The sequence below is a fragment of the Schistocerca serialis genome, chromosome 11 (assembly GCF_023864345.2).
Source record: "Schistocerca serialis cubense isolate TAMUIC-IGC-003099 chromosome 11, iqSchSeri2.2, whole genome shotgun sequence".
Classification (NCBI taxonomy): domain Eukaryota; kingdom Metazoa; phylum Arthropoda; class Insecta; order Orthoptera; family Acrididae; genus Schistocerca; species Schistocerca serialis.
Genome location: NC_064648.1, coordinates 66,387,249 through 66,411,953, shown reverse-complemented (window position 1 = coordinate 66,411,953; position 24,705 = coordinate 66,387,249). Strand labels below are relative to the sequence as shown.

Genomic DNA, 24,705 nt, shown 5'->3' with positions numbered 1-24,705 from the left:
AATTATTATATTCTTCTTGAAGTCTGAGGGTATTTCGCCTGTTTCATACATCTTGCTCACCAGATGGTAGAGTTTTGTCAGGACTGGCTCTCCCACGGCCGTCAGTAGTTCCAATGGAATATTGTCTACTCCGGGGGCCTTGTTTCGACTCAGGTCTTTCAGTGCTCTGTCAAACTCTTCACGCAGTATCGTATCTCCCATTTCATCTTCATCTACATCCTCTTCCATTTCCATAATATTGTCCTCAAGTACATCGCCCTTGTATAGACCCTCTATATACTCCTTCCACCTTTCTGCTTTCCCTTCTTTGCTTAGAACTGGGTTTCCATCTGAGCTCTTGATATTCATACAAGTCGTTCTCTTATCTCCAAAGGTCTCTTTAATTTTCCTGTAGGCGGTATCTATCTTACCCCTAGTGAGATAGGCCTCTACATCCTTACATTTGTCCTCTAGCCATCCCTGCTTAGCCATTTTGCACTTCCTGTCGATCTCATTTTTGAGACGTTTGTATTCCTTTTTGCCTGTTTCACTTACTGCATTTTTATATTTTCTCCTTTCATCAATTAAATTCAATATTTCTTCTGTTACCCAAGGATTTCTACTAGCCCTCGTCTTTTTACCTACTTGATCCTCTGCTGCCTTCACTACTTCATCCCTCAAAGCTACCCATTCTTCTTCTACTGTATTTATTTCCCCCATTCCTGTCAATTGCTCCCTTATGCTCTCCCTGAATCTCTGTACAACCTCTGGTTCTTTTAGTTTATCCAGGTCCCATCTCCTTAAATTCCCACCTTTTTGCAGTTTCTTCAGTTTTAATCTACAGGTCATAACCAATAGATTGTGGTCAGAGTCCACATCTGCCCCTGGAAATGTCTTACAATTTAAAACCTGGTTCCTAAATCTCTGTCTTACCATTATATAATCTATCTGATACCTTTTAGTATCTCCAGGGTTCTTCCATGTATACAACCTTCTTTCATGATTCTTAAACCAAGTGTTAGTTATAATTATGTTGTGCTCTGTGCAAAATTCTACCAGGCGGCTTCCTCTTTCATTTCTGTCCCCCAATCCATATTCACCTACTATGTTTCCTTCTCTCCCTTTTCCTACACTCGAATTCCAGTCACCCATGACTATTAAATTTTCGTCTCCCTTCACAATCTGAATAATTTCTTTTATTTCATCATACATTTCTTCAATTTCTTCGTCATCTGCAGAGCTAGTTGGCATATAAACTTGTACTACTGTAGTAGGTGTGGGCTTCGTATCTATCTTGGCCACAATAATGCGTTCACTATGCTGTTTGTAGTAGCTTACCCGCATTCCTATTTTCCTATTCATTATTAACCCGTAACTGGTACACCTGGGTCCCAGGGACCCGAGCGAAATTTCTTTTTTCCAGCTCTGTGATGTGTGTGGTAGCACTGACTTCCCTCTCCCTGTACTCTCCTAACAATCAACTGGCTACCAGCCCACAACATTGTTGCAGGCGTTTCTTTGTTAGTTTTGTTTCTATAAAGGTGATCGGGTCCCGTGGACCCAGGTGTACCGTTAGTGAAAGTTTTCTTTTCGTGGCATTATTTCCGGTATCTTGGATTTACGGTGTAGTGCTTCAGAAAAATGAGCGAGGAAGATACTACAGATAATCTGAACGAACCATTGGACAGTGATATTGAAGACATAAGTGGAAGCGACAGTGACTATGAAATTAGTGAACATGAAACTGGAAGTGATGAAAGTGATGATGGAGACAGTAACAACGAACAATCTGGAACTAATTATATCTATGGAAGAAACAGATTCAAGTGGTCAACAACACCCAGCATACGTGGAAGAACCTCTCAAACCAACATCATTGCTCCAATTCACTTTCCTGGCATACGTAATGCAGCTAGACAGGTAACAGAAAAGACCCCTCTAGCATTTTGGGAACTACTTTTCAGCAAAGAAATGATTGCAGAGGTAGTACTCAGAACCAATGAAAAGATTATGTCATTGCCACCTGAGTCAAAAAAGAATTCTTTTTCAAATCTAACAGACAGTACTGAAATAAAAGCTGTCATAGGTCTTTGTTATTTGTGGGGAGCCTTCAAGTCAAACAACGAAGATCTGAATGGTTTATATGCTACAAACGGCACTGGTAGACCAATTTTTAGGGCAACTATGCCCTTGAAACGTTTGCTGTTTTTATTACGTTGCCTTCGTTTTGATGATGCAGCAACCCGTGACGCAAGGAAACTCACAGATAAACTGTACCACATCTCTTGGCTCTTCAATTCATTGATAGAAGCTTGTCAAGAAAACTATTCAGTCGGAGAGTACGTCACTGTTGACGAAATGCTTGTAGGATTCCGTGGTAGATGTCCATTTAGGATGTACATTCCATCCAAGCCACGGAAATACGGTATAAAAATATTTATTCTAGCTGATGCCAAAATGCACTACTGTTTGAATGCAGAGATATATTCGGGAAAATCAGCTGTAGCCATCCCGCGCCGTGTCCTCTTACCAACAGCTGTTGTCATGCGGTTGGTTGAACCAATCAAGGGAAGTAACAGAAATGTGACAGGGGACAACTGGTTCTCAAGTGTGGAGTTGGTCAATGAGTTGTCGAACTGTAATTTGACTTATATTGGCACCATGAGAAAGAACAAGGCTGAGCTACCACCAAGCTTTTCAACAGCAAAGGGCAGAAATGTGTCTTCTTCAATCTACGGATACTCTGGTTCTGTAACAATACTTTCACACGTCCCCAAAAAGAACAAGGTTGTCAACCTGATATCGACAATGCACCATGGAGAATGTATGGTGGAAAATAAGCCTGAAATAATCCATGACTACAATAAAACAAAAGGTGGAGTTGACGCACTTGACGAAAAGACGCATAATTACACGACTTCTAGAAGAACAAGGCGGTGGCCTATGGCAGTCTTCTACACTATGCTAGATATAGCAGGTGTAAATGCTTTTGTTTTGTACCATGGGAAAGAAGATACTGATGATGTGACACGCAGAGAATTCCTCATTGAACTAGGTACACAACTCATAAGTGATTGTATGAAAAGAAGATTGGATTCTCCATTTTTGAGAAAAGATATCCGAAATTCCATTTGTGATATTCTAGGCATGACCCCCTCCAAGGCATCAGGAACATCCCAGGTTCACAGTGAAGCTGGTGCTACTAAATCGAAGAGGAAAAGATGCTCAGTGTGCCCATCTAAAAAAGACAGGAAAGCATCCCGGGCGTGTGCCAGATGTCGAACACCATTATGTTTGGAATGTTCCACTGCTTTATGTCCAAACTGTTTCGGTAGTCTGGATGAATGAAATAACTGAAATGGACTGGTGAAGATGCTGTATAATTGAAACCTAATATTTTGTCATAATTTCTGCTATTTTCAAAGATCACATAGTCATTTAGCTGAGAAATGTACTAAAATTTATCCAAAAGTTGTGCCTGCAGAAATTTTTATATTGATTTTGAACTTTTCTTCTGGCTTACTGTTGTGAAGCATAGTACATTTTGTGTTTAAACGTGAAGTTTCAGTTGTCTATCTTACTATTTGTAACTGATGTGCAGGACTTTCCAAAAGTATATTTTTCACATTTCGTATTTTATGCAGTTTATTGTCCTTTTTTGTAACATCTTTAAGGTATGACCATAAATGAGGAATGTGGTTTTAAAACATTAGTAACAAAACATTAATAAAAGTTTCATATTTAAATTTCATTTAAATGTGTTTTTTTTACCAAAATATACTCAAAACTTGGGTGGGTCCCGAGGACCCAGATGTACCTTATGTGTTACAATTTATAGGTGTACCAGTTACGGGTTAAACCTACTCCTGCATTCCCCCTATTTGATTTTGTGTTTATAACCCTGTAGTCACCTGACCAGAAGTCTTGTTCCTCCTGCCACCGAACTTCACTAATTCCCACTATATCTAACTTCAACCTATCCATTTCCCTTTTTAAATTTTCTAACCTACCTGCCCGATTAAGGGATCTGACATTCCACGCTCCGATCCGTAGAACACCAGTTTTCTTTCTCCTGATAACGACATCCTCTTGAGTAGTCCCCGCCCGGAGATCCGAATGGGGGACTATTTTACCTCCGGAATATTTTACCCAAGAGGACGCCATCATCATGTAATCATACAGTAAAGCTGTATCACCCAATATATCTTCCACATATGAAACTAGTCTATTATACAAGATTCTGGATTAAACCTTATATGCCATATTCAACAGAGTAATCCCTCTGTAGTTAGAGCAACATGCCTTGTCATCTTTCTTACATATCTGTCTGTGTAAATTAATGCCTCCTCTCCTTAGCAACTCTGCAATTATTCCATTATTTCCCAGAGATTTGTGATTTTTCTCCTGTTGACAGCTCACCACCTTTTTTTACTTCTGTGAGAGCAGGCTCTTTTGTTTTTGGTTTTACTGTATGGAATATCCGCTGCATCCCATCGGTGCAATCACCCTCCACCATTTCTTTAAAATATTCTCTTCATCTGTCCACCTCCCTTCTCTTTGCTGTCAGCAGGTTTACACTCTCAGTCCTATTATAATGCTCTTTTCTATTTTCTGTCTTCCTTTTTAAGGCTTCTATTTTCTTTTTTCTGCATATTCTTACTGTTTCTATCCTCTTTTTCACTATGTATATGCAGCCTAGTTAATTACCATATTTCGTTGAAGACATTTTAATCTTGTTCCTCTCTTTATGTTGTAGCAATTGACTACATTCACCATTGTATCACTCTTCCTTTCTGGGTGTTTTAGATTCCCCTACTACATCTTTGCCGGAGTTATGATTTATTCTTAATACATTCTCATTCCTTCTCTACATCATTACTGTGCTCTACAAACTGTAATATCTACCTGTTTCAATTTAATTAGAATTATATTAATACTTACAGCTGCTGACAGACGTTGATATATACCAATGGGGACAGGTGAAAATGTGCGTCCCGACCGGGACTCGACCCTGGGATCTCCTGCTTACATGACAGACGCTCTATCCATCTGAGCCACCGAGGGCACAGAGGATGGTGCAACTGCAGGGACTATCTCATGCACGCCTCCTGCAAGTCCCACATTCTCACCTTGTATGTCCACACACTACATTCGTAGTGTCCCATCCCAACACACTCATTACTTGTGGAAGACATTCTTACCAAGTCCCGTAAGAGTTCGGGGAACATGTGTGCATCCACACAGAAGAAGAAGGTCATGGCCGGTGTTGCCAGAACTACATACTTATATTGATATGGTGTCTGTTCTTTCGGACATATTGAATGTATACAGCAAGCGGCAGCATGAATAGTCACAGGTTTGTTTAATCCATGGAAGAGTGATATAGAGATACTGAAGAAACTGAACTGGAAGATTCTTGAAGATAGGCATAAACTATCCCAAGAAAGTCTGTTAACAAAGTTTCAAGATCCGGCTTTAAACCCCATATTTATTGTTCACATAGAGATCATGAGAGTAAGATTAGAATAATTACTGCACGCACTGAGGCATTCAAACAGTCATTCTTCCAATGCTCTATACATGAATGGAACAGGATGAAGCCCTAATAACTGGTACAATGGGATGTACCATCTGCCATGCCCCTCATGCTGGTTTGCAGTAGATAGATGTAGATGTAGATTTGACTCAGTACCATACGTACATTCATTTTCAAAAGTATTGCAACATTACCTGTGGTTAGCAGTAACTACTCCTGTTAGCAATTCAGCAGAGGGCGAGTGCACAGCCTGTTAAATGGCTCATCTGCACCATTGCATTATGGCCTTACATAAGTGAATAACGATTATTAAGATGGCCTTTGGGACAGGTTTGTAAAATTGTGATATATAAGATAAGTGTAAATTAAGTAATAAAATTGAGAAGTAAGGTCATGGACCTTTGGGGTATTAATGTATGTTTAGCACACATTTATTCACAAAAAAATGCTTTGTTATGAATGATGGCCCTGCATATACTATACACAATGGCCAAGTTGAAGTCTGGAATAGTTCTAGCAGAGCAGCTGCAACCAAACAAACAGTTCGCTATGTTACTGTCACCGTAAGTTGCACTACATTCACAGTTCAAATTGGGAAAAAAAGAAATTTATGGCATAACTTGACTAAGGGAAGGGCTCAGTTAATATGACACACACTGAGGAATCAATAAATTATCAATATGGTAAGGGGAGGAAGTGTGAGGAGTAAAAATTGTACACAGAAGCAAGAGAGAAATGTAGTAAGCAGGTTTAATTGAATGTGCCACAGATATGATACACGAACTGTGGTGGTAGCCATTAAAACTAAAGCATTTTTTGTTGCATCAGGATTTTCTCTTGAAATTTCAACTACCTACTTTTTCCTCAGAGTGTGAAAATGTTTGTTGGCACCCACCTACACAGGGAGGAATGGTCATCATAATGAAATAAGAGAAATCAGAGCTCACATGGAAAGATTTAAGCACTTGTTTATCCTGCACACTGTTAGAGAGTGGAATGGTAAAAAAAAAAAGCTTGAAGGTAGTTCAATGATCCCTCTGCTGAGCACTTAATTATAAATTGCAGATTAATGATTTAGATGTAGCTGGTAGAGATGTAAAATAAATTGAAATTAACTTGTTTTCTAAATTTGTTACCTGCTCTAAAACACAGTCAAAAGTCCTGCAGAGGTGTTCATATCTTAGACATGTCTGCACTCTGATTGCTGGAACTGAGGGCTACAGTTAATTACATAAAAGTATAAGTTACTAACTCTTAAACCATGATTTTTTTTATCAGTCTTCTGAATGGTTTGATGTGGCCCACCATGAATTCCTCTTTCCTCTCCTGTACTAAGCTCTTCATCTCAGAGTAGCACTTGCAACCTGCATCCTCAATTATTTACTGAATGTATTCCAATCTCTGTCTTCCTCTACAGTTTTTGCCCTCTACAGCTCCCTCTAGTACAATGGAAGTCATCCCCTCATGTCTTAATAGATGTCCTATCATCCTGTCCGGTATCAGTGTTTTTATTTTTTATTTATTTACTCGTCAAGTTCAGTAGCACCAAATTGAGGAGCAAGTCTCCAAGGTCATGGAACGTGTAAGTACATGAAATTACAACATAAACGTAATAACAGATAAAAATAAATGTTCATGAACCTTAAAAAGTCAGTCCATAAGCTTAAGTAAACGCTATCAGCAATACAATAAAAATCAGCTTAATTTTTCAAGGAACTCCTTGACAGAATAGATGGAGTGACCCATGAGGAAACTCTTCAGTTTCGATTTGAAAGCACGTGGGTTACTGCTAAGATTTTTGAATTCGAGTGGCAGCTTATTGTAAATGGATGCAGCAGTATACTGCACACCTTTTTGCACAAGAGTTAAGGAAGTCCAATCCAAATACAGGTTTTGACTGAGTGACTACCAGGTATTGACTGAGTGAAAGCTGCTTATTCTTGGGAATAAGCTAATACTGGTAACAAGAAATGACAATCAGGATGGCTCTGAGCACTATGGGACTCAACATCTTAGGTCATAAGTCCCCTAGAACTTAGAACTACTTAAACCTAACTAACCTAAGGACATCACACACACCCATGCCCGAGGCAGGATTCGAACCTGCGACCGTAGCAGTTCCGCGGTTTCGGACTGCAGCGCCAGAACCGCACGGCCACCGTGGCCGGCTTGACAATCAGGAGTATACATATTGAGAAGCCAATGTCAAAATACCCAGACTCATGAACAGAGATCAACAAGAGGTTTGTGAACTCACACCAATTACTGCCCGAAATGCCCGTTTCTGAGCCAAAAATATCCTTTTAGAATGAGAAGAGTTATCCCAAAATATAATACCATACGACAATAGTGAATGAAAATAAGCAAAGTAGACTAATTTTTGTGTTGGACAATCACTCAGTTCTGATACCGTTTGAATAGTAAAAATTGCAGTATTAAGTCTTTGAACAAGATCCTGGACACGGGCTTTCCACGACAGCTTACTATCTAATATGAACTGTTCAGTTTCACTTATCATATGCCCGTTCTGTGAAATTAAAATGTAGGTTTTATTGAATTGTGTGTTGGAAAATGTAAAAACTGAGTCTTACTGAGATTTAGCATTAGTTTATTTTCTACAAGCCATGAATTGAGGTCATGTACTGCACTATTTGAAACTGAGCCAATTTTGCACACAACATCCTTTACTACCAAGCTAGTGTCATCAGCAAACAGAAATATTTTAGAGTTACCCGTAATACTAGAGGGCATATCATTTATATAAATAAGGAACAGGAGTGGCCCCAACACTGATCCCTGGGGCACTCCTCACTTGACAGTGCCCCACTCACACACCACAACACAGCTGTTATCAAGATTATGAATAATGACCTTTTGCTGCCTGTTGCTAAAGTAAGAGGTGAACCAATTGTGAGCTACTCCCCGTATTACGTAATGGTCCAAAGGAGCAATATTTTGTGATCAACACAATCAAACGCCTTAGTTAAATCAAAAAATATGCCAAGTGTTCGAAACCTTTCGTTTAACGCATCCAGTACCTCACAGAGAAAAGAGAATATAGCATTTTCAGTTGTTAAACGACTTCAAAAGCCAAACTGTACATTTGATAGCAAATCGTGTGATATAATTATCCTTACATACATAGCCTTTTCAATAACTTTTGCAAACACTGATGGCATAGAAATAGGTCTAAAATTATCTAGATTATCCCTTTCTCCCTTTTTATAAAGCAGCTTTTCTACGGAGTTCTTTAATCGCTCAGGAAACTGACCATTCCTAAAGGAAAAATTATAAATATGGCTAAATACAGGGCTAACATGTGTAGCACAGTACTTTAATATTCTGCTAGACACTCCATCATAACCATGAGAGTCCTTAGCCTTCAGTGATTTAATTATTGACTCAATATCCATCTTGTCTGTATCACAGAGGAGTATTTCAGACATCAATCTCGGAAAGGCATTTGCCAAGAGAGTTGTATGATTTCCTGTAGAAACTAAATTTTTATTTAATTCACCAGCAATGCTCAGAAAATGATTGTTAAATACAGTATATATATCTGATTTATCAGTAACAGAAATATTTTTACTGTGAACTGATTTTATATCGTCAACCTTGTGCTGCTGACCAGACACTTCCTTCACAACTGACCATATGGTTTTAATTTTATCCTGTGAATTAGCTATTCTATTTGCATACCACATACTCTTTGCCTTCCTAATAACATTTTCAAGCACCTTTCAATACTGTTTGTAATGGGCTACTGTAGCTTCATTGTGACTGATTCTAACATTTTGATATAATTCCCGCGTTGTTCTACATGTACCTTTCCTCTCCGATTCTGCACAGAACCTCCTCATTCCTTACCTTATCAGTCCACCTAATTTTCAACATTTGTCTCTAGCACCACATCTCAACTGCTTCGATTCTCATCTGTTTCTGTTTTCCCACAGTCCATGTTTCACTACCATACAATGTTGCATTCCGGATGTACATTCTCAGAAATTTCTTCCTCAAATTAAGGCCGATATTTGATATTAGTAGAATTCCTATGCCAGGAATGCCCTTTTTGCCATCGCTAGTCTGCTTTTGATGTCCTTCTTGCTCCATCCATCATTGGTTATTTTACTGCCTAGGTAGAATTCCTTTACTCCATCTACTTCATGACCATCAATCTTGATATAAAGTTTCTCTCTGATCTCATTTCTACTACTTCTGATTACATACGTTTCTTCAATTTACTCTCTCAATCCATACTCTGTACTCATTAGACTATTCATTCTGTTCAGCAGATCATGTAATTCTTCTTCACTTTCACTCAAGATAGCAATGTCATCAGCGAATCGTATCATTTATATCCTTTCACCTTGAATTTTAATTCCACTCCTGAAACTTTTTTTTATTTCCATCATTTCTTCCTTGTACAGATTGAACAGTAGGGATGAAAGGCTACATCCTTGACTTACCTTTTTAATATGAGCACTTCGTTCTTCGTCGTCCACTGTTATTATTCCCTCTTGATTGTTGTACATATTGTATATGACCTGTCTCTCCCTATAGCTTACCCCTACTTTTTTCAGAATTTTGAACACCTTGCACAATTTTACATTGTCAAACACTTTTTAAAGGTCTACAAATTCTATGAACATGTCTTGATTTTTCTTTAGTCTTGCTTCCATTATTAACCACAACATCAGAGTTGCCTCTCTCGTGCCTTTACCTTTCCTAAAGCCAAACTATCGTCATCTATCACATCCTCAACTTTCTTTTCCATTCTTCTGAATATTATTCTTGTAAGCAATTTGGATGCATGATCTGTTAAGCTGATTGTGCAATAATTTTCACACTTGTCAGCTCTTGCTGTCTTCGGAATTTTGTGGATGATGCTTTTCCGAAAGTCAGACAGTACGTCACCAGACTTGTATATATTACACACCAACGTGAATAGTCATTTTGTTGCCACTTCCCAAGTGATTTTAGAAATTCTGATGGAATATTATCTATACCTTCTGCCTTATTCAATTTTAAGCCCTCCAAAGCTCTTTTAAATTCCAATTCTAATTCTGGATCCCCTATCCCTTCTAAATCGACTCCTGTTTCTTCTTCTATCACATCAGTCAAATCTTCCCCCTCATAGAAGCTTTCAATGTATTCTTTCCACCTATCCGCTCTCTTCTCTGCATTTAACAGTGGAATTCCCATTGCACTCTTAATGTTATCATCCTTGCTTTTAATGTCACCGAAGGTTGTTTCGACTTTCCTGTACGCTGAGTTGGTCTGTCTGACAGTCATTTCTTTTTCGATTTCTTCACATTTTTCCTGCAGCCATTTCATCTCAGATTCCCTGCACTTCCTATTTATTTCATTCCTCTGCGACTTGTATTTCTCTATTCCTGAGTTTCCCGGAACATTTTTGTCCTTCTCCTTTCATCGATCAATTGAATTATTTCTTCTGTTACCCATGGTTTCTTCGCATTTACCTTCTTTGTACCTACGTTTTCCTTCCCAACTTCTGTGATGTCTGTTTTTAGAGAAGTCCATTCCTCTTCAACTGTACTGCCTACTGCGCTATTCCTTAGTGCTGTATCTACAGGGTGTTACAAAAAGGTACAGCCAAACTTTCAGGAAACATTCCTCACACACAAATAAAGAAAAGATGTTATGTGGACATGCATCCGGAAACGCTTAATTTCCATGTTTGAGCTCATTTTAGTTTGTTCTTCCACCTACGCTCAATGGAGCACATTATCATGATTTCATACGGGATACTCTACCTGTGCTGCTAGAACATGTGCCTTTACAAGTGTGGTTCATGCACGACGGAGCTCCTGCACATTTCAGTCGAAGTGTTCGTACGCTTCTCAACAACAGATTCGGTGACTGATGGATTGGTAGAGGAAAAATAAAGTTAAAACTCAGCAGAGTTTGTTGTACAATGCTGTTAAATTATATAATAAATTACCCCAAAAAATAAAAGATATTGACACAATCGGACAGTTCAAAACAAAACTAAAATTTTTTTTATTAAATAAAAGTTATTACGCAGTAATGGACTATCTGAATTAAAACATGCAGTGTAATTAAAATAGCCTGCATTGTAATACATGAGGAAACCAAAAATTGTACAGTACTATAAGAAAATTACAAATTACACAAGGATATAAAACTAATTTAAGATACCTCAAAAATGTGTGTAAATACAAATTTTATGTGTATAATTGTAGGTATATAGTATTGTATATGATTTTACTGACAAAATCCACACAATGTAAATTGTTACATGGATTAATAAAGAAATCAATCAATCAAAAAACCAATTCCATGGCCTCCACGCTCTCCTGACCTAATCCCCCCTTGACTTTCATTTATGGGGGCATTTGAAAGCTGTTGTCTACGCAACCCCGGTACCAAATGTAGAGGCTCTTCGTGCTCGTATTGTGGACGGCTGTGATACAATACGCCATTCTCCAGGGCTGCATCAGTGCATCAGGGATTCCATGCAACAGAGGGTGGATGCATGTATCCTCGCTAACGGAAGACACTTTGAACATTTCCTGTAACAAAGTATTTGAAGGTACGCTGGCACATTCTGTTGCTGTGTGTTTCCATTCCATGATTAATGTGATTTGAAGAGAAGTAATAAAATGAGCTGTAACATGTAAAGTAAGCATTTCCGGACACATGTCCACATAACATATTTTCTTTTTTTGTGTGTGAGGAATGTTTCCTGAAAGTTTGGCCGTACCTTTTTGTAACACCCTGTATATCCTTAGATAACTTTAACCATATCTCATCATTCCTTAATACTTGCATATCCTACTTATTTGTGTATATATTTTTCCTGACTAATATCTTAAACTTCAGCCTACTCTTCATCACTACTATATTGTGATCTGAGTCTATATCTGCTCCTGGGTACACATTACAATCCAGTATCTGATTTCGGAATCTCTGTCTGACCATGATGTAATCTAACTGAAATCTTCCCCTATCACCTGGTCTTTTCCAAGTATGCCTCCTCCTCTTGTGATTTTTGAACAGAGTATTTGCAGTTACTAGCTGAAACTTGTTACAGAACTCAATTACTCTATCTCCTCTCTCATTCCTTGTCTCTAGCCCATATTCTCCTGCAATCTTTTCTTCTACACCTTCCCCTACAATAGCATTCTAGGCCCCCATAACTATTGGATTTTCATCCCCCTTTACATACTGTATTACCCTTTCAATATCCTCATACATTTTCTCTACCTCTTCACTTGCGATGTCAGCACGTATACCTGAACTATCATTGTTGGTGTTGGTTTGCTGTCGATTCTGATAAGAACCACCCTATCACTGAACTGTTCGAATAACACCCTCTCTGCCCTACCTTCATATTCATAACAAATCCTACACCTGTTATACCATTTTCTGCTGGTGGTGATATTACGCTATACTCATCTGGCCAGAAAGCCTTGTGTTCTTTCCACTTCACTTCACTGAACCCTACTATATCTAGATTGAAACTTTGCATTTCCCATTTCAAATTTTCTAGATTCCCTATCATGTTCAAGCTTCTGACATTCCACGTCCCGACTCGCAGAACGTTGATTATTCAATCTTTTTCTCATGTTAACCTCCCCTTCGGCAGTCCCCTCCCAGAGATCTGAATGGGGGGACTATTCCATAATCTTTTGCCAATAGAGAGATCATCATGACAGTTCTTCAATTACGGGCCACATGTCCTGTGGATACACATTGTATGTCTTTAATGCTGTGGTTCCCATTGCCTTCTGCATCCTCATGTCGTAGATCATTGCTGACTCTTCCGCCTTTAAGGGCAGTTTCCCACCCCTAGGAGAAGAGAATGCCCTGAACCTCTGTCTGTTCCTTCGCCCTCTTTGACAAGGCTGTTGGCAGAATGAGGGAGATTTCTTATGCCAATGCTAATTATTAATCAAAATTTAAGCAGTGGCGGGATTCAAACCCAGGACGTTTTGCTTATGGATCAAAGATGCTACCTCTAGACCATGGATCAACCATGAATATAAGGTTAAAAATGTTTGAACCAAAAATACTGATTATAAGACAAAATTTTCGGAATCTATAAATTTGTAAAACATTCCTCAACTGTATGGATAAGCTCAACGACACTAGAAGCGTGATAGGCAATGTTGTCAACAGATGCAATCTATAGTTAGTGAACTGATAGCTGCTGGTCACAAATATACACTAAAATGCCATAATGGAACAACTGATAAATCAAGTTTTATGAAACTTGACACGGTCAAGTTTATGAAGTATGTGATCTTAATTTCCAATATAAAATTTATTTGTTTTGATTATTAATTTGTACAAGGATAACTAGTTTTGATTGGCTGGGCAATTGTCTCCAGATCATCAGAACCTCAACACAGTAACTTGTCAATGCACATACTATTAGTATATGCTTGTACTGCATTTGACAAGTTACTCACTGAAAAAAGGTTTTAATGATCTGAAGACAATTGCTCAATTAATGAAAAACTGTCATCCTTGAAAAAATATGCAGCCAAGGCAAATAAATATATTGTCAAATTGGGCTACTATCACACAGTGTGGACTGGGAGAAAAAGGAAACCCTGACAAAAAAGGCAGAAATGAGGAGAAGAGACGTAGCAAAAGATCATAAAATACTTCAAAAATTAATTTAATAACTGTTTAATCAATTCATCTGACAATGATGAAAACCAATAATGATAAAATTTCTGTGCATTAAGGTTGAAATACATAATATTACTATTGTTTTTTTATGTAATGCAAATTATTCAGCTGGGATGTACAGCCTCTGGTGTACAAGAACTCTCTCCTCATCATCTTCATTTTGTACGATATATATTTTACTCACCCTGCCAGGGCTGCCTTCAATCTTCGAGGCGATGCCCACGCAGCACAGCAAGCGCAGCATGAATTGCTTTTTGACCAGTGACAGTGCTCGCTCCCATTTGGCACTGTCTGTGCTTCTCGACCAGTTCCAGACAGCCATTATTTCACTGATAATAAATCTGTAACAATATCATGCTACTTAGCATCCGACCTCAGACACTCATTATTACAGTCTTTGCTCATATAAAAGCTCGCGTGGGCGCACGCGCGCACACACACACACACACACACACACACACACTCTTCAGAGGGAAATAGAATCTTAAGCATAGCTGCAATTTCAGCAACTGTGTGACAGTAATCTCAGAGAGGTTGAAAAAAATCGACTGAACAATTGCAAATAAAGGTTTACTGGAACTCTTCACCTAGGTTTCGAGAATTTTAAAACTATCTTCTTCAGAACATGTAATGGACCCTAATAATCATGTTAATGGCAACAAAACTATTTTAAACAGGACAAAGAAACAACTGTAGCCAAAAGATTGTATGCTAAGTATAGTCACTTGTTACACCAGATGCTGGTTAAGTACACTGGATAAAGCCAAATGGCTCTTGTCATATCCAACGTCCATCTTAAAATAAAGAACACAAATAATCACAAGCCATGACTTAGGATTGTAGCACTGTAGTATTACAGGGGAGTAGATCAAATGCCAAGTGTAGGGCCTCATTAACACATGGCTCTTGCCGACATAGAAGCTGACTTGTGTACAACTGGTTGGCTGATTTTTTTCATCCACTCCAAATATAAAAAAATAGATTTCGGTGGAGGGAGATTCATCAGGGGGCAAAGAGTCAAAGAAATTTTTAAAATAATGACATAAAATGTAATCAGCACATTAGCAAGTGATAGAAAAATATCAGTTTCTTAGCATATTTTGCACTTAGAGCATATCTCTCATTGTGTGCACTTGTCAGAAAGAAGGAAAAAAGGTTAGTGCTCTGCATCTCACTGTCAAAGAAGTTATTCCTTACAAATATAGCAAAACATTATGTCAATGTAATATGAGGCATAGCCATAAAGTTTGAATTATCACATCAAAAAAGTAAAGTTACTCAATTAACTTTTTGGACCGATAAAAAATCTACTCATCACACAGCAGCAGAACACAGATATAAAAGGTATTAAAGTTTGCAAGTTTCAGAGCCAGTGGCTCCTTCTTCTGGCAGAAGGGTTGAAGGGAAAACAAGAGAGGTGAAGGGAAAGGACCACTGAGGCTTAGGAAAAGACAAAGAGCTTGGAAAAATTGCCCAGAACCTGGGATCAAGGGAGTCTTACTGAATGGGACAAGAAGGAAAAAGTGATTGTTGGGGCTACACAAGACCAGATCAAAGATGGAAAATAGGGAAATACACAAGACAGAGATTACTCCCAAAACTTGTGCATCAGTTAATAAGAGTGAAAAACTAAGCGTGTTGTATGTAATAGAGATGGGAGGGGGGCACTAAAAAGTAAACACGTCAGAAGATGAAAGATGTAGAAAACTTAAATGGAGTGAAGAAAGTAATAGTTACTGTGAAGATATGCTGGCACCTGAGACATTTATGTAAATTAAGGCCACCCACCTGGCCCTAATTTACATTCATTTCTTCAGTCTCAGTACTCCTTTCTTCACGTCCTATTATTATTTTGTACCTTTTATTATCTGACTTGTCTATTTTTTTCTCTGCCCCCTACCTCTACCATGTATAATGTGGTGTCACTGCCAGACACCACACTTGCTAGGTGGTAGCTTAAATCAGCCGCGGTCCATTTAGTACATGTCGGACCCGCGTGTCGCCACTGTGTGATCACAGACCGAGCGCCACCACAAGGCAGGTCTCGAGATACGGACTAGCACTCGCCCCAGTTGTACGGACGACTTTGCTAGTGACTACATGGACAAAGCATCGCTCATTAGCCGAGCAAACAGTTAGAATAGCCTTCAGCTAAGTCAATGGCTATGACCTAGCAAGGCGCCATTAATCATTTAAGATAGTGTCTCACTTGTATCATCAAGGAATGCTGTATTCACATGAAGGATTAAAAGTTAAGTATTAATGCAGCTACGTACTTTTCTTGCTACCATTCATTACGTATCCTGTTTCAGACCTCTATCTAGCCTATGTGAGATTACGCATGCCTTTCGGCTACTTCAGTGTGGTGTAGCTGTCTTGTTACGCCACAACAGTTGGCGACAAGGCAACGGAAAGGGTCTTGTTCTTTCTAATTGCTTACATTTACTTGTGTCATGGCTTCGCCAGATGTACTGTCCGAATTTTATCGCTTGCAGAATCAGCAGATGCAGGCGTTATTGGATGCCCTGGGACAGCTCGTCCAGGGTCAACGTGCACTGCAACACGATGCGGCAGCCGCCGCTTCACCGCTACCGCAGCCACAACATGCAGTTGCACCGCCGTTTCGCAGTTTTGACGCGGCGCAAGAATCCTGGACGGAACGGTCACGCCAGTTTGGATTTCATCTCGCTGCCTACAGAATTCAAGGTAACGAGCGGCAGCCTCATTTATTGGCGTGTGTAGGGGTGCAAACGTACCATGTGATAGCGAAATTGTTTCCCCAACGCGACGTAGCAACCCTGTCCTACGAAGAAATTTTGTCTGCTTTAGATACCTATTTCAAAGAAACAGTCAATGTCGTTGCAAAAAGGTATACGTTCTTTCGTACAAAACGTATGGCCGGTCAAACTAATAGGGAGTGGGTTGCAACATTGCAAGGCCTACAAGGGATTGTGCTTTTGAGTGTGAATGTGGACTCCCTTATTCAGATACTATGGTACGTGATGTAATAGCACAGAACGTTTCTGATGTTCGTATACGGGAGCAAATTTTGAAACTAGTTAATCCCTCCCTTCAATAAGTGATAGACATATTGGATAGGCAAGACACACTTGACTGTGCTCAGGAATCTTTTGAAACTTCGCCAGCCGTGTGTAACATTAACCGGGCCGCCGGGCGCATTGCGCGGCCCGGTAAACTGCCCTCGCGCACGTCCGCGCAGCTGCCGCCACGCTCTAAACCAGGTGTGCCGCGACAGCATACAAATGCAGTGAAATCATGCCCGCGGTGTGCAACTAAACATTCATGTGAACATTGCCCGTCACGCCAAGCTATTTGCTTTATCTGTAATAAGAAAGGACGTGTTCAAAGTGTTTGCCAGAAAAAGCTCAGATCAGACACTCTTAATCATTCCAGGCCCTTTGCTTCACGCCGGAATCGAACCAAGGACACTCAGGCTCGTGCACCTTCGCCCATGGACATTCATGTAGTTAATTCCACTTCGTCCAGTGCCACTTTCTCTAACAGTGACTGTATTTGTCCCACAAAAAGTGTGCGTCGACGTCGTCGGAAATCACGTCAATTAGCAAGTGATGCTGTACCTGTGTCAGTTCAAATTGCACGAGACAGTCGCTCTTGTCGTCAGCAGGACAATAAACTTTTTGTAGATTTGGACTTTAATGGCAAGGTCATACCATTCCAGCTCGATACCGGAGCTGCAGTTTCATTGCTCAATCACGACACCTACAAACAACTGGGCAAACCTCCGTTGCGTACCGCAAATGTTAAGCTAACTACAGAAAATTCCTGTGTTAGGACAGTGCAGCCTTCTTGCAACATACAAGGGACAAACAAAACTTGTGTCATTTTACGTTCTTCGTTCTTCTTCTGCAGTGAACTTGTTTGGTTTAGATTTATTTCAGTTGTTTAACATGTCTATAGTAAATCAGGTCCTATCAGTGAATCAGACTGCGCCCACAGACAGTGTTTCTAGTGTATGTGAAGAATTTGCAGACATTTTTGCACCGGGCCTTGGTTGCGCTAAAAACTATGAAGCACATTTGGAACTGAAAGTCAACGTGCACCCGAAATTTTTCAGAGCGCGCAATGTTTCCCACGCATTGCGTGATGAGGTCGCAAGAACATTACACGATTTGGACTCACAAGGTGTGAGTGAATGTGCGCAATGCCTCTTCCATTTCAGCTCCGCTTCATCGCGTATGCCGTACAGGTGTTCCGTTCGTCTGGACGACGGAATGCGACCGCTCCTTTCGCCAGTTGAAGTCGGTGTTGCTTTCTAATACTTGCCTTACGCCATTCGATCCCCAGAAACCCGTTTTGTTGATGGTAGATGCATCGGATTTCGGGATCGGTGCTGTGCTTGCGCACAAAGATGGGTCGCATGATCGCCCTATTGCCTTTGCGTCCAAATTGCTCTCGTCTGCGCAAAGAAATTACTCGCAGATAGAGAAAGAAGCTTTGACTCTTGTGTTTGGTGTTACTAAGTTTCATGATTTCTTGTATGGTCGTCACTTTACCATCATCACAGACCACAAACCTTTGACGTCGCTTTTTCATCCGAACAAGCCTGTACCTCCGTGTACAGCGCAGAAATTCATTCGCTGGTCTATTTTCCTCTCGCAGTACTGCTACGATATCTTGTATCGGTCCACTGCTAAGCACGGAAACGCCGATGTGTTGTCCCGTTTGCCTGTTGCTGAGGATAGAGCATTCAATTCTTCCGAACTTGCTTGCATGTTCATTGATTCGGAAACCGATGAAGTTGTCGAATCGTTTCCGATTGATTTTCGTCGTGTAGCTACAGCCACAGCTGCTGACCCGGTCCTTGCTAGCGTTTTGCGTTTTGTTGCTACGCAATGGCCCTTGTCAAAGTCTCGGATCGAGGATCCAATGGTTCGCCGATTTTTTGCTCACAAGGAGAGACTTTTTGTTCGACGTGGTGTTTTGGTTGTTGCGTTCTGATAATGATCAGTCCAGAGTCGTGGTCCCATGTTCGTTACAGTCCTCTGTCTTACGGCTTCTTCACCAAGAACATTGGGGTATAGTGCGAACGAAACAATTTGCTTGTCAGCACTGTACTTGGTTCGGAATCGATGCCGCGATTACGAATATGTGTTCTTCTTGCATGGCGTGTGCCGAACAACAATCCGCACCGCTGCGGAAAGTCTTTGCATGGCCAAAAGCCACTTCCCCTTGGCAACGCTTGCACATCGATTTTGCTGGTCCATTCTGGAATGCTCAATGGTTGGTTCTGGTAGATGCCTTCAGTAATTTTCCTTTTGTTGTCCGGATGTCTTCCGCGACATCCAATGCCACCATCCAAGCATTGTCTGCTATTTTTTGCATTGAAGGTCTTCCGCAGACTATTGTTTCTGACAATGGCCCACAATTCATGTCCGTGGAATTTCAGTCATTCTGCAAGGCCAATGGTATTCAACATCTGACATCCGCGCCGTTTTCGCCTCAGTCAAACGGTGCCGCTGAACGATTGGTCCGGACTTTCAAGTCACAGATGTTGAAGTTGAAAGAGTCGCATTCTCGGGAGGACGCGTTGTTGCTCTTTTTGTCTTCGTATCGCTCTCAGCCCCGAGATGGTCACTCGCTGGCTGAGTTGCTCCACGGTCGTCCTCATCGAACCTTGATGTCTTTGCTGCATCCCCTGCATCAGGTTCCTGTACAGTGGCAGCCTTCTGCTTTTGCTCCAGGCGACGTTGTATTTTATCGCAACTATCGAGGTTCACGGCGTTGGCTCGCAGGGTGCATTCTTCGCTGCCTCGGCCGCGCAATGTATTTGGTTTTGGGGGCCTCTGGTGAGGTGCGTCAGCATCTCAATCAGCTGAACCTCTGTCGTCGCACGGGTTCTGCCGCTCCCCATCTGCTTTCAGCGACGGTGCCGTCCGGTCAGCGCCCTGGGGACCCATCTACTGGCTCACCTCATCCCCAGGTGTTACCGACGATGCCTTCCATTTTGCCCCATGGCGCCGCGCCGCCGCCACCTCCGCCGCCGCCGACGCCGCCTGTCCTCCAGCCGGCGCCGCCCGCAGTGGACGCTTTGCTGCAGCCGCCAAGCGCCTCCCTGGGTCACGCGCCGCCGATCGCTTCCCGTGACCAGCTGTCCTCCGCCATGGAACTCTTGCCCGCTCCGGACCACATAGCGTCTTCGCGCGTCAGGTACCCCGACGCAATGGAGGTCGACCCTTCGGCCCCTCCTGTCTCTTTACGGGCGCATACATTGCATGTTGACGTGCACCCTGGACTAGGTTTTCAGGCGTTTCCTCAATCCCCTCGGACCGAATGGCCGGGTGCGGGTGGCACAGCCTCGCCTGTTGTTAGGCTCCCCACCTCATCGCATACGTCAACATGGGGTCCTCCCCACGGCGGGCGGAAGCCTTATCACACGACTGTTCGCCGATTTGCGGGGGAGGAATGTGGTGTCACCGCCAGACACCACACTTGCTAGGTGGTAGCTTAAATCGGCCGCAGTCCATTTAGTACATATCGGACCCGCGTGTCGCCACTGTGTGATCACAGACCGAGCGCCACCACAAGGCAGGTCTCGAGATACGGACTAGCACTCGCCCCAGTTGTACGGACGACTTTGCTAGCGACTACATGGACGAAGCATCGCTCATTAGCCGAGCAGACAGTTAGAATAGCCTTCAGCTAAGTCAATGGCTACGACCTAGCAAGGCGCCATTAATCATTTAAGATAGAGTCTCACTTGTATCATCAAGGAATGCTGTATTCACATGAAGGATTAAAAGTTAAGTATTAACGCAGCTACGTACTTTTCTTGCTACCATTCATTACGTATCCTGTTTCAGACCTCTATCTAGCCTACGTGAGATTACGCATGCCTTTCGGCTACTTCAGTGTGGCGTAGCTGTCTTGTTACGCCACAACATATAATATACTTAGCTTTCTGTTCTTGTTAATTCTTGCATGACATTTTAGCAGTATTACCCTATCTTTCATTTTTAAGCTCTCTGATTTTCAAATCTAGTCCATTGCAGCTCCAACCATCAGTCTATCCTTCTCATCCCGTCCAGCAAACCTCCCCTGACCTGGGATTCTGACTTTTCCAAACTCTCTGTCTTTTCTTTAAACTCAGAAGGCCTCTTCCTCCACCCTTCTTTTTTCCCCTTGACCACTTCTGACAGAAGAAGTAGCCACTGGCTTGAAAGCTTGCAAACTCTAATATCTTTTATATGTGTGTTCTCCTGCCACTGCATGGAGAATAGATTTTTTATACACCCAATTACCTTATATGTTCAAAAATTAATTTTTTGTCTGTTTGCACATACATGTTTGCCGTCCCACTACACATTGAAATCCCAGCACCATACTATCATAGCAGACTGCAAAGGAACCAAAACGAAACACTGCTGCTCACTGGTAAAGTGGAATTATTATATGCTAATTTCTTTCCTGCATTTGAAGGGGAACAATGCTGCAACTATCCCTGCTGACTTGATGGAAGAGAACAACAACAACCTACCATCATATGGCACAGAGATTAGGTACTCCGCACACTTTTGCATGGTCAAACAAGTCTGAGTGATGAAGAATCAAGTGGCAGGCCATCTCTCTATGAAGTGAAGAAGAGGGAATCGCAAGAAAATTGTGGACAACTGAGGCAATAATGGAGAAAGTGAAAACTAATCTTTTTTTTATTATTTTTAATTTTTATTAATATATTTATTTATTTTTGTAGTTTTCTCATACTTGCATTATTCTTTTCCTCTACTGCTAAACTACAATCTTTATCATTTGATGCCGATTAACAGTAGAGGAAAAGAATAGACAAGAATGAGATTTTTACAAAGAAAAACCAGAAATATCATGGAACAATATACAGAATTAAGGAGAATAACTAAGAGACACTGGAAGAGTAACAAAGAGAGTGGATCAAGAAGAAGTTTCAAGAATTAGAGAATTAGAAGAGCTAAAGGAACAGAGTGAAATGAAGGACTCAGACAAAAGAAGTTTTTAAGCGGTAATGTGTTGGCACGTATGTGAAGAACTCAGGAAAAGTGGTACCAGTTGCAGCCTTGATTAGTGCTGAGGTCTTTTGGCAAACAGTTTGCATTCCTAGGAGAAGCACATGTTTGCTGAGAAAAAAGGTGGTACGAGAACACTCCCTGTTACTGTACATGATTCAAAATGGCCAAAAACCATGAATAGAGATATTTGGTGCTGCATTATCTATGGTAATGGAAGGTAAGACATTTATCAGTCATCTGTGTAGAGAAATATTGTGTAGAGAAAGACTTTGAGGCATGTGTCACAGAAATAGTAGAAGGTAACAAGAAACTGGTAATCGTAGCAGTATACAGGGCTCCTTCTGGTATTCATGAAACAATTAGATTCTGTGCTATTGTATCTCACAAGAAAAAATAGGGACATTATAGTGACTGGAGATTTTAATATAGATTTCCTAGGAAGCTCATCTTCTAAGACAGAGTTTGCAAATTTAATGCATACCTACAACCTTGTCTCCACTGTCAGTTTTCCCACAAGAACTACTGCCACTTCCAGCACTCTAATAGACAATATCTTTGTAGATACGAGTAAAACTAATCACATCAAAGTTGAAAAAGTCATAAATGGACTCTCTGATCATGATGGGCAAATACTCACAATTGACAACTTTAATACAAATCAGAACAAAGCTAGTGCACAGTGGAAAACCATTAGAAACATGAATGAGGAAAATATCCAAAAATTCAAATTATGCATTCAGGAGACTGACTGGAGGTATGTTTATCTTGCAAATGATGTTAATACAAAATATAATTTATTTACTGATGAATTATCAGGTATATCTGAAAATGTCTTTCCAAAAAAGGTCTGTAGACTACAGAACAGGCAATCAAGCAAAAAACCATGGCTCACCAAGGGCATAAAAATATCATGCCAGAGAAAAAGGGAACTGTATATAATATCTAGACAATCCAATAATCCCCTGCAGATGAAATATTATAGGACATACTGCAAAATCTTAACTAAAGTCATTAAAAAATCTAAAAGTATGTGCATGCAATCTGAAATTAACTGTTCAAACAATAAAATCAGAACGATTTGGAATGTAATAAAGAGGGAAACAGGTACTGCACCATCTGACAATGAAAAATCTGCTGTCCTAAAAATTAACGATTTGGAAATAACTGATAGTAAACAGATAGCAGACACATTTAACAACCACTTTCTAAGTGTCACCTCTCAAATAGGTTGCAGTGGTGACCTAAGAGAAGCTTTAGATATTCTGAAACTTAACCTCCCACAATGTTTTAATGATATAAATGCAACACCCATAACTGTTAATGAAATAAAAAAAATAATTCACTCATTGAAAAGTAAAGGATCTTTAGGTATAGATAACATCTCTAATAAACTGTTGAAAGCCTGCAGTAATGATGTAAGTGTAGTACTTGCTCACATTCGCAACACGTCTCTTTATGAGGGAGTTGTTCCAGAGAGAATGAAATATGCCATTGTGAGACCTCTTTTCAAGTCTGGCGATGCTACAGATGTAAAAAATTATCGTCCTGTCTCTCTCTTAACAACATTTTCAAAGGTTCTTGAAAAGGCAGTGTATAACAGGATTGTGGCACATCTTGATAAACTTAATATTATTAACCACAGACAGTTTGGTTTTCAAAAAGGGGTTTCCACACAGCGTGCCATATATTCACTCACAAATGATGTCTTGGAGTCTATTAATAGTAAGAAGTCACCAGTTGGTGTCTTCTGTGATATTTCCACGGCATTTGATTGTGTAAACCACAAGATAATCTTGGAGAAGGCCTATCATTACGGAATCAAAGGGCCTATAGGTAACTGGCTAAAATCATATCTTCAAGACAGGAAACAAAAGGTGGTTCTACAGGGCTGCAACAAAGGATCTCCTAATCTAGTGGATTCTGAATGGGGCAAAATTCAGCATGGAGTTCCCCAGGGATCTGTCCTTGGACCCTTGCTGTTTTTAATATATGTTAATGATTTACCCCTGTCGATTAGTAAAATTTGTGAATTCACAATGTTTGCTGATGATACAAGCATTGTCGTTGATGGTCAGTCTACTGCTGATCTGGAGACTGATGTTAATGATATACTCAGAGAAGTTACTGCTTGGTTTTCAATTAATTCTCTTTCAGTTAATATTAAAAAAACTAATTTTATACAGTTCCACTCAAAAAATAAAACTCTAGAAAGTATAGTAATTGCTCATCACAACCAGGAACTAGAACAGGTGCAATCCACTAAATTCCTGGGGGTTCACATTGACAGTAGGCTCAACTGGGAACAGCATGTGTCCCTTACTCTAAAAAGGCTTTCATCAGCAACTTTTGCTCTAAGAATAATTACTCATTTTGGGGACATCAACATTTTAAAATCGTCTTACTTTGGGTACTTTCACTCATTAATGAGTTACGGAATAATATTCTGGGGTAATTCACCAGCCTCAAAAAAAATCTTAACTGCTCAGA

The 24,705-nt window shown here is 40.4% G+C and overlaps 1 protein-coding gene across 1 annotated transcript in view; it reads right to left on the bottom strand.

Annotated features, from left to right (window-relative positions):
* The window catches only part of LOC126426449 (uncharacterized), a 158,691-nt gene that overhangs the window by 60,554 nt on the left and 73,432 nt on the right, over positions 1-24,705 (bottom strand). Inside the window, exon 3 of the mRNA XM_050088364.1 lies at positions 14,382-14,538. Coding sequence (XP_049944321.1) covers positions 14,382-14,538 — 157 coding nt within the window. The remainder of the gene's footprint in view (positions 1-14,381; positions 14,539-24,705) is intronic.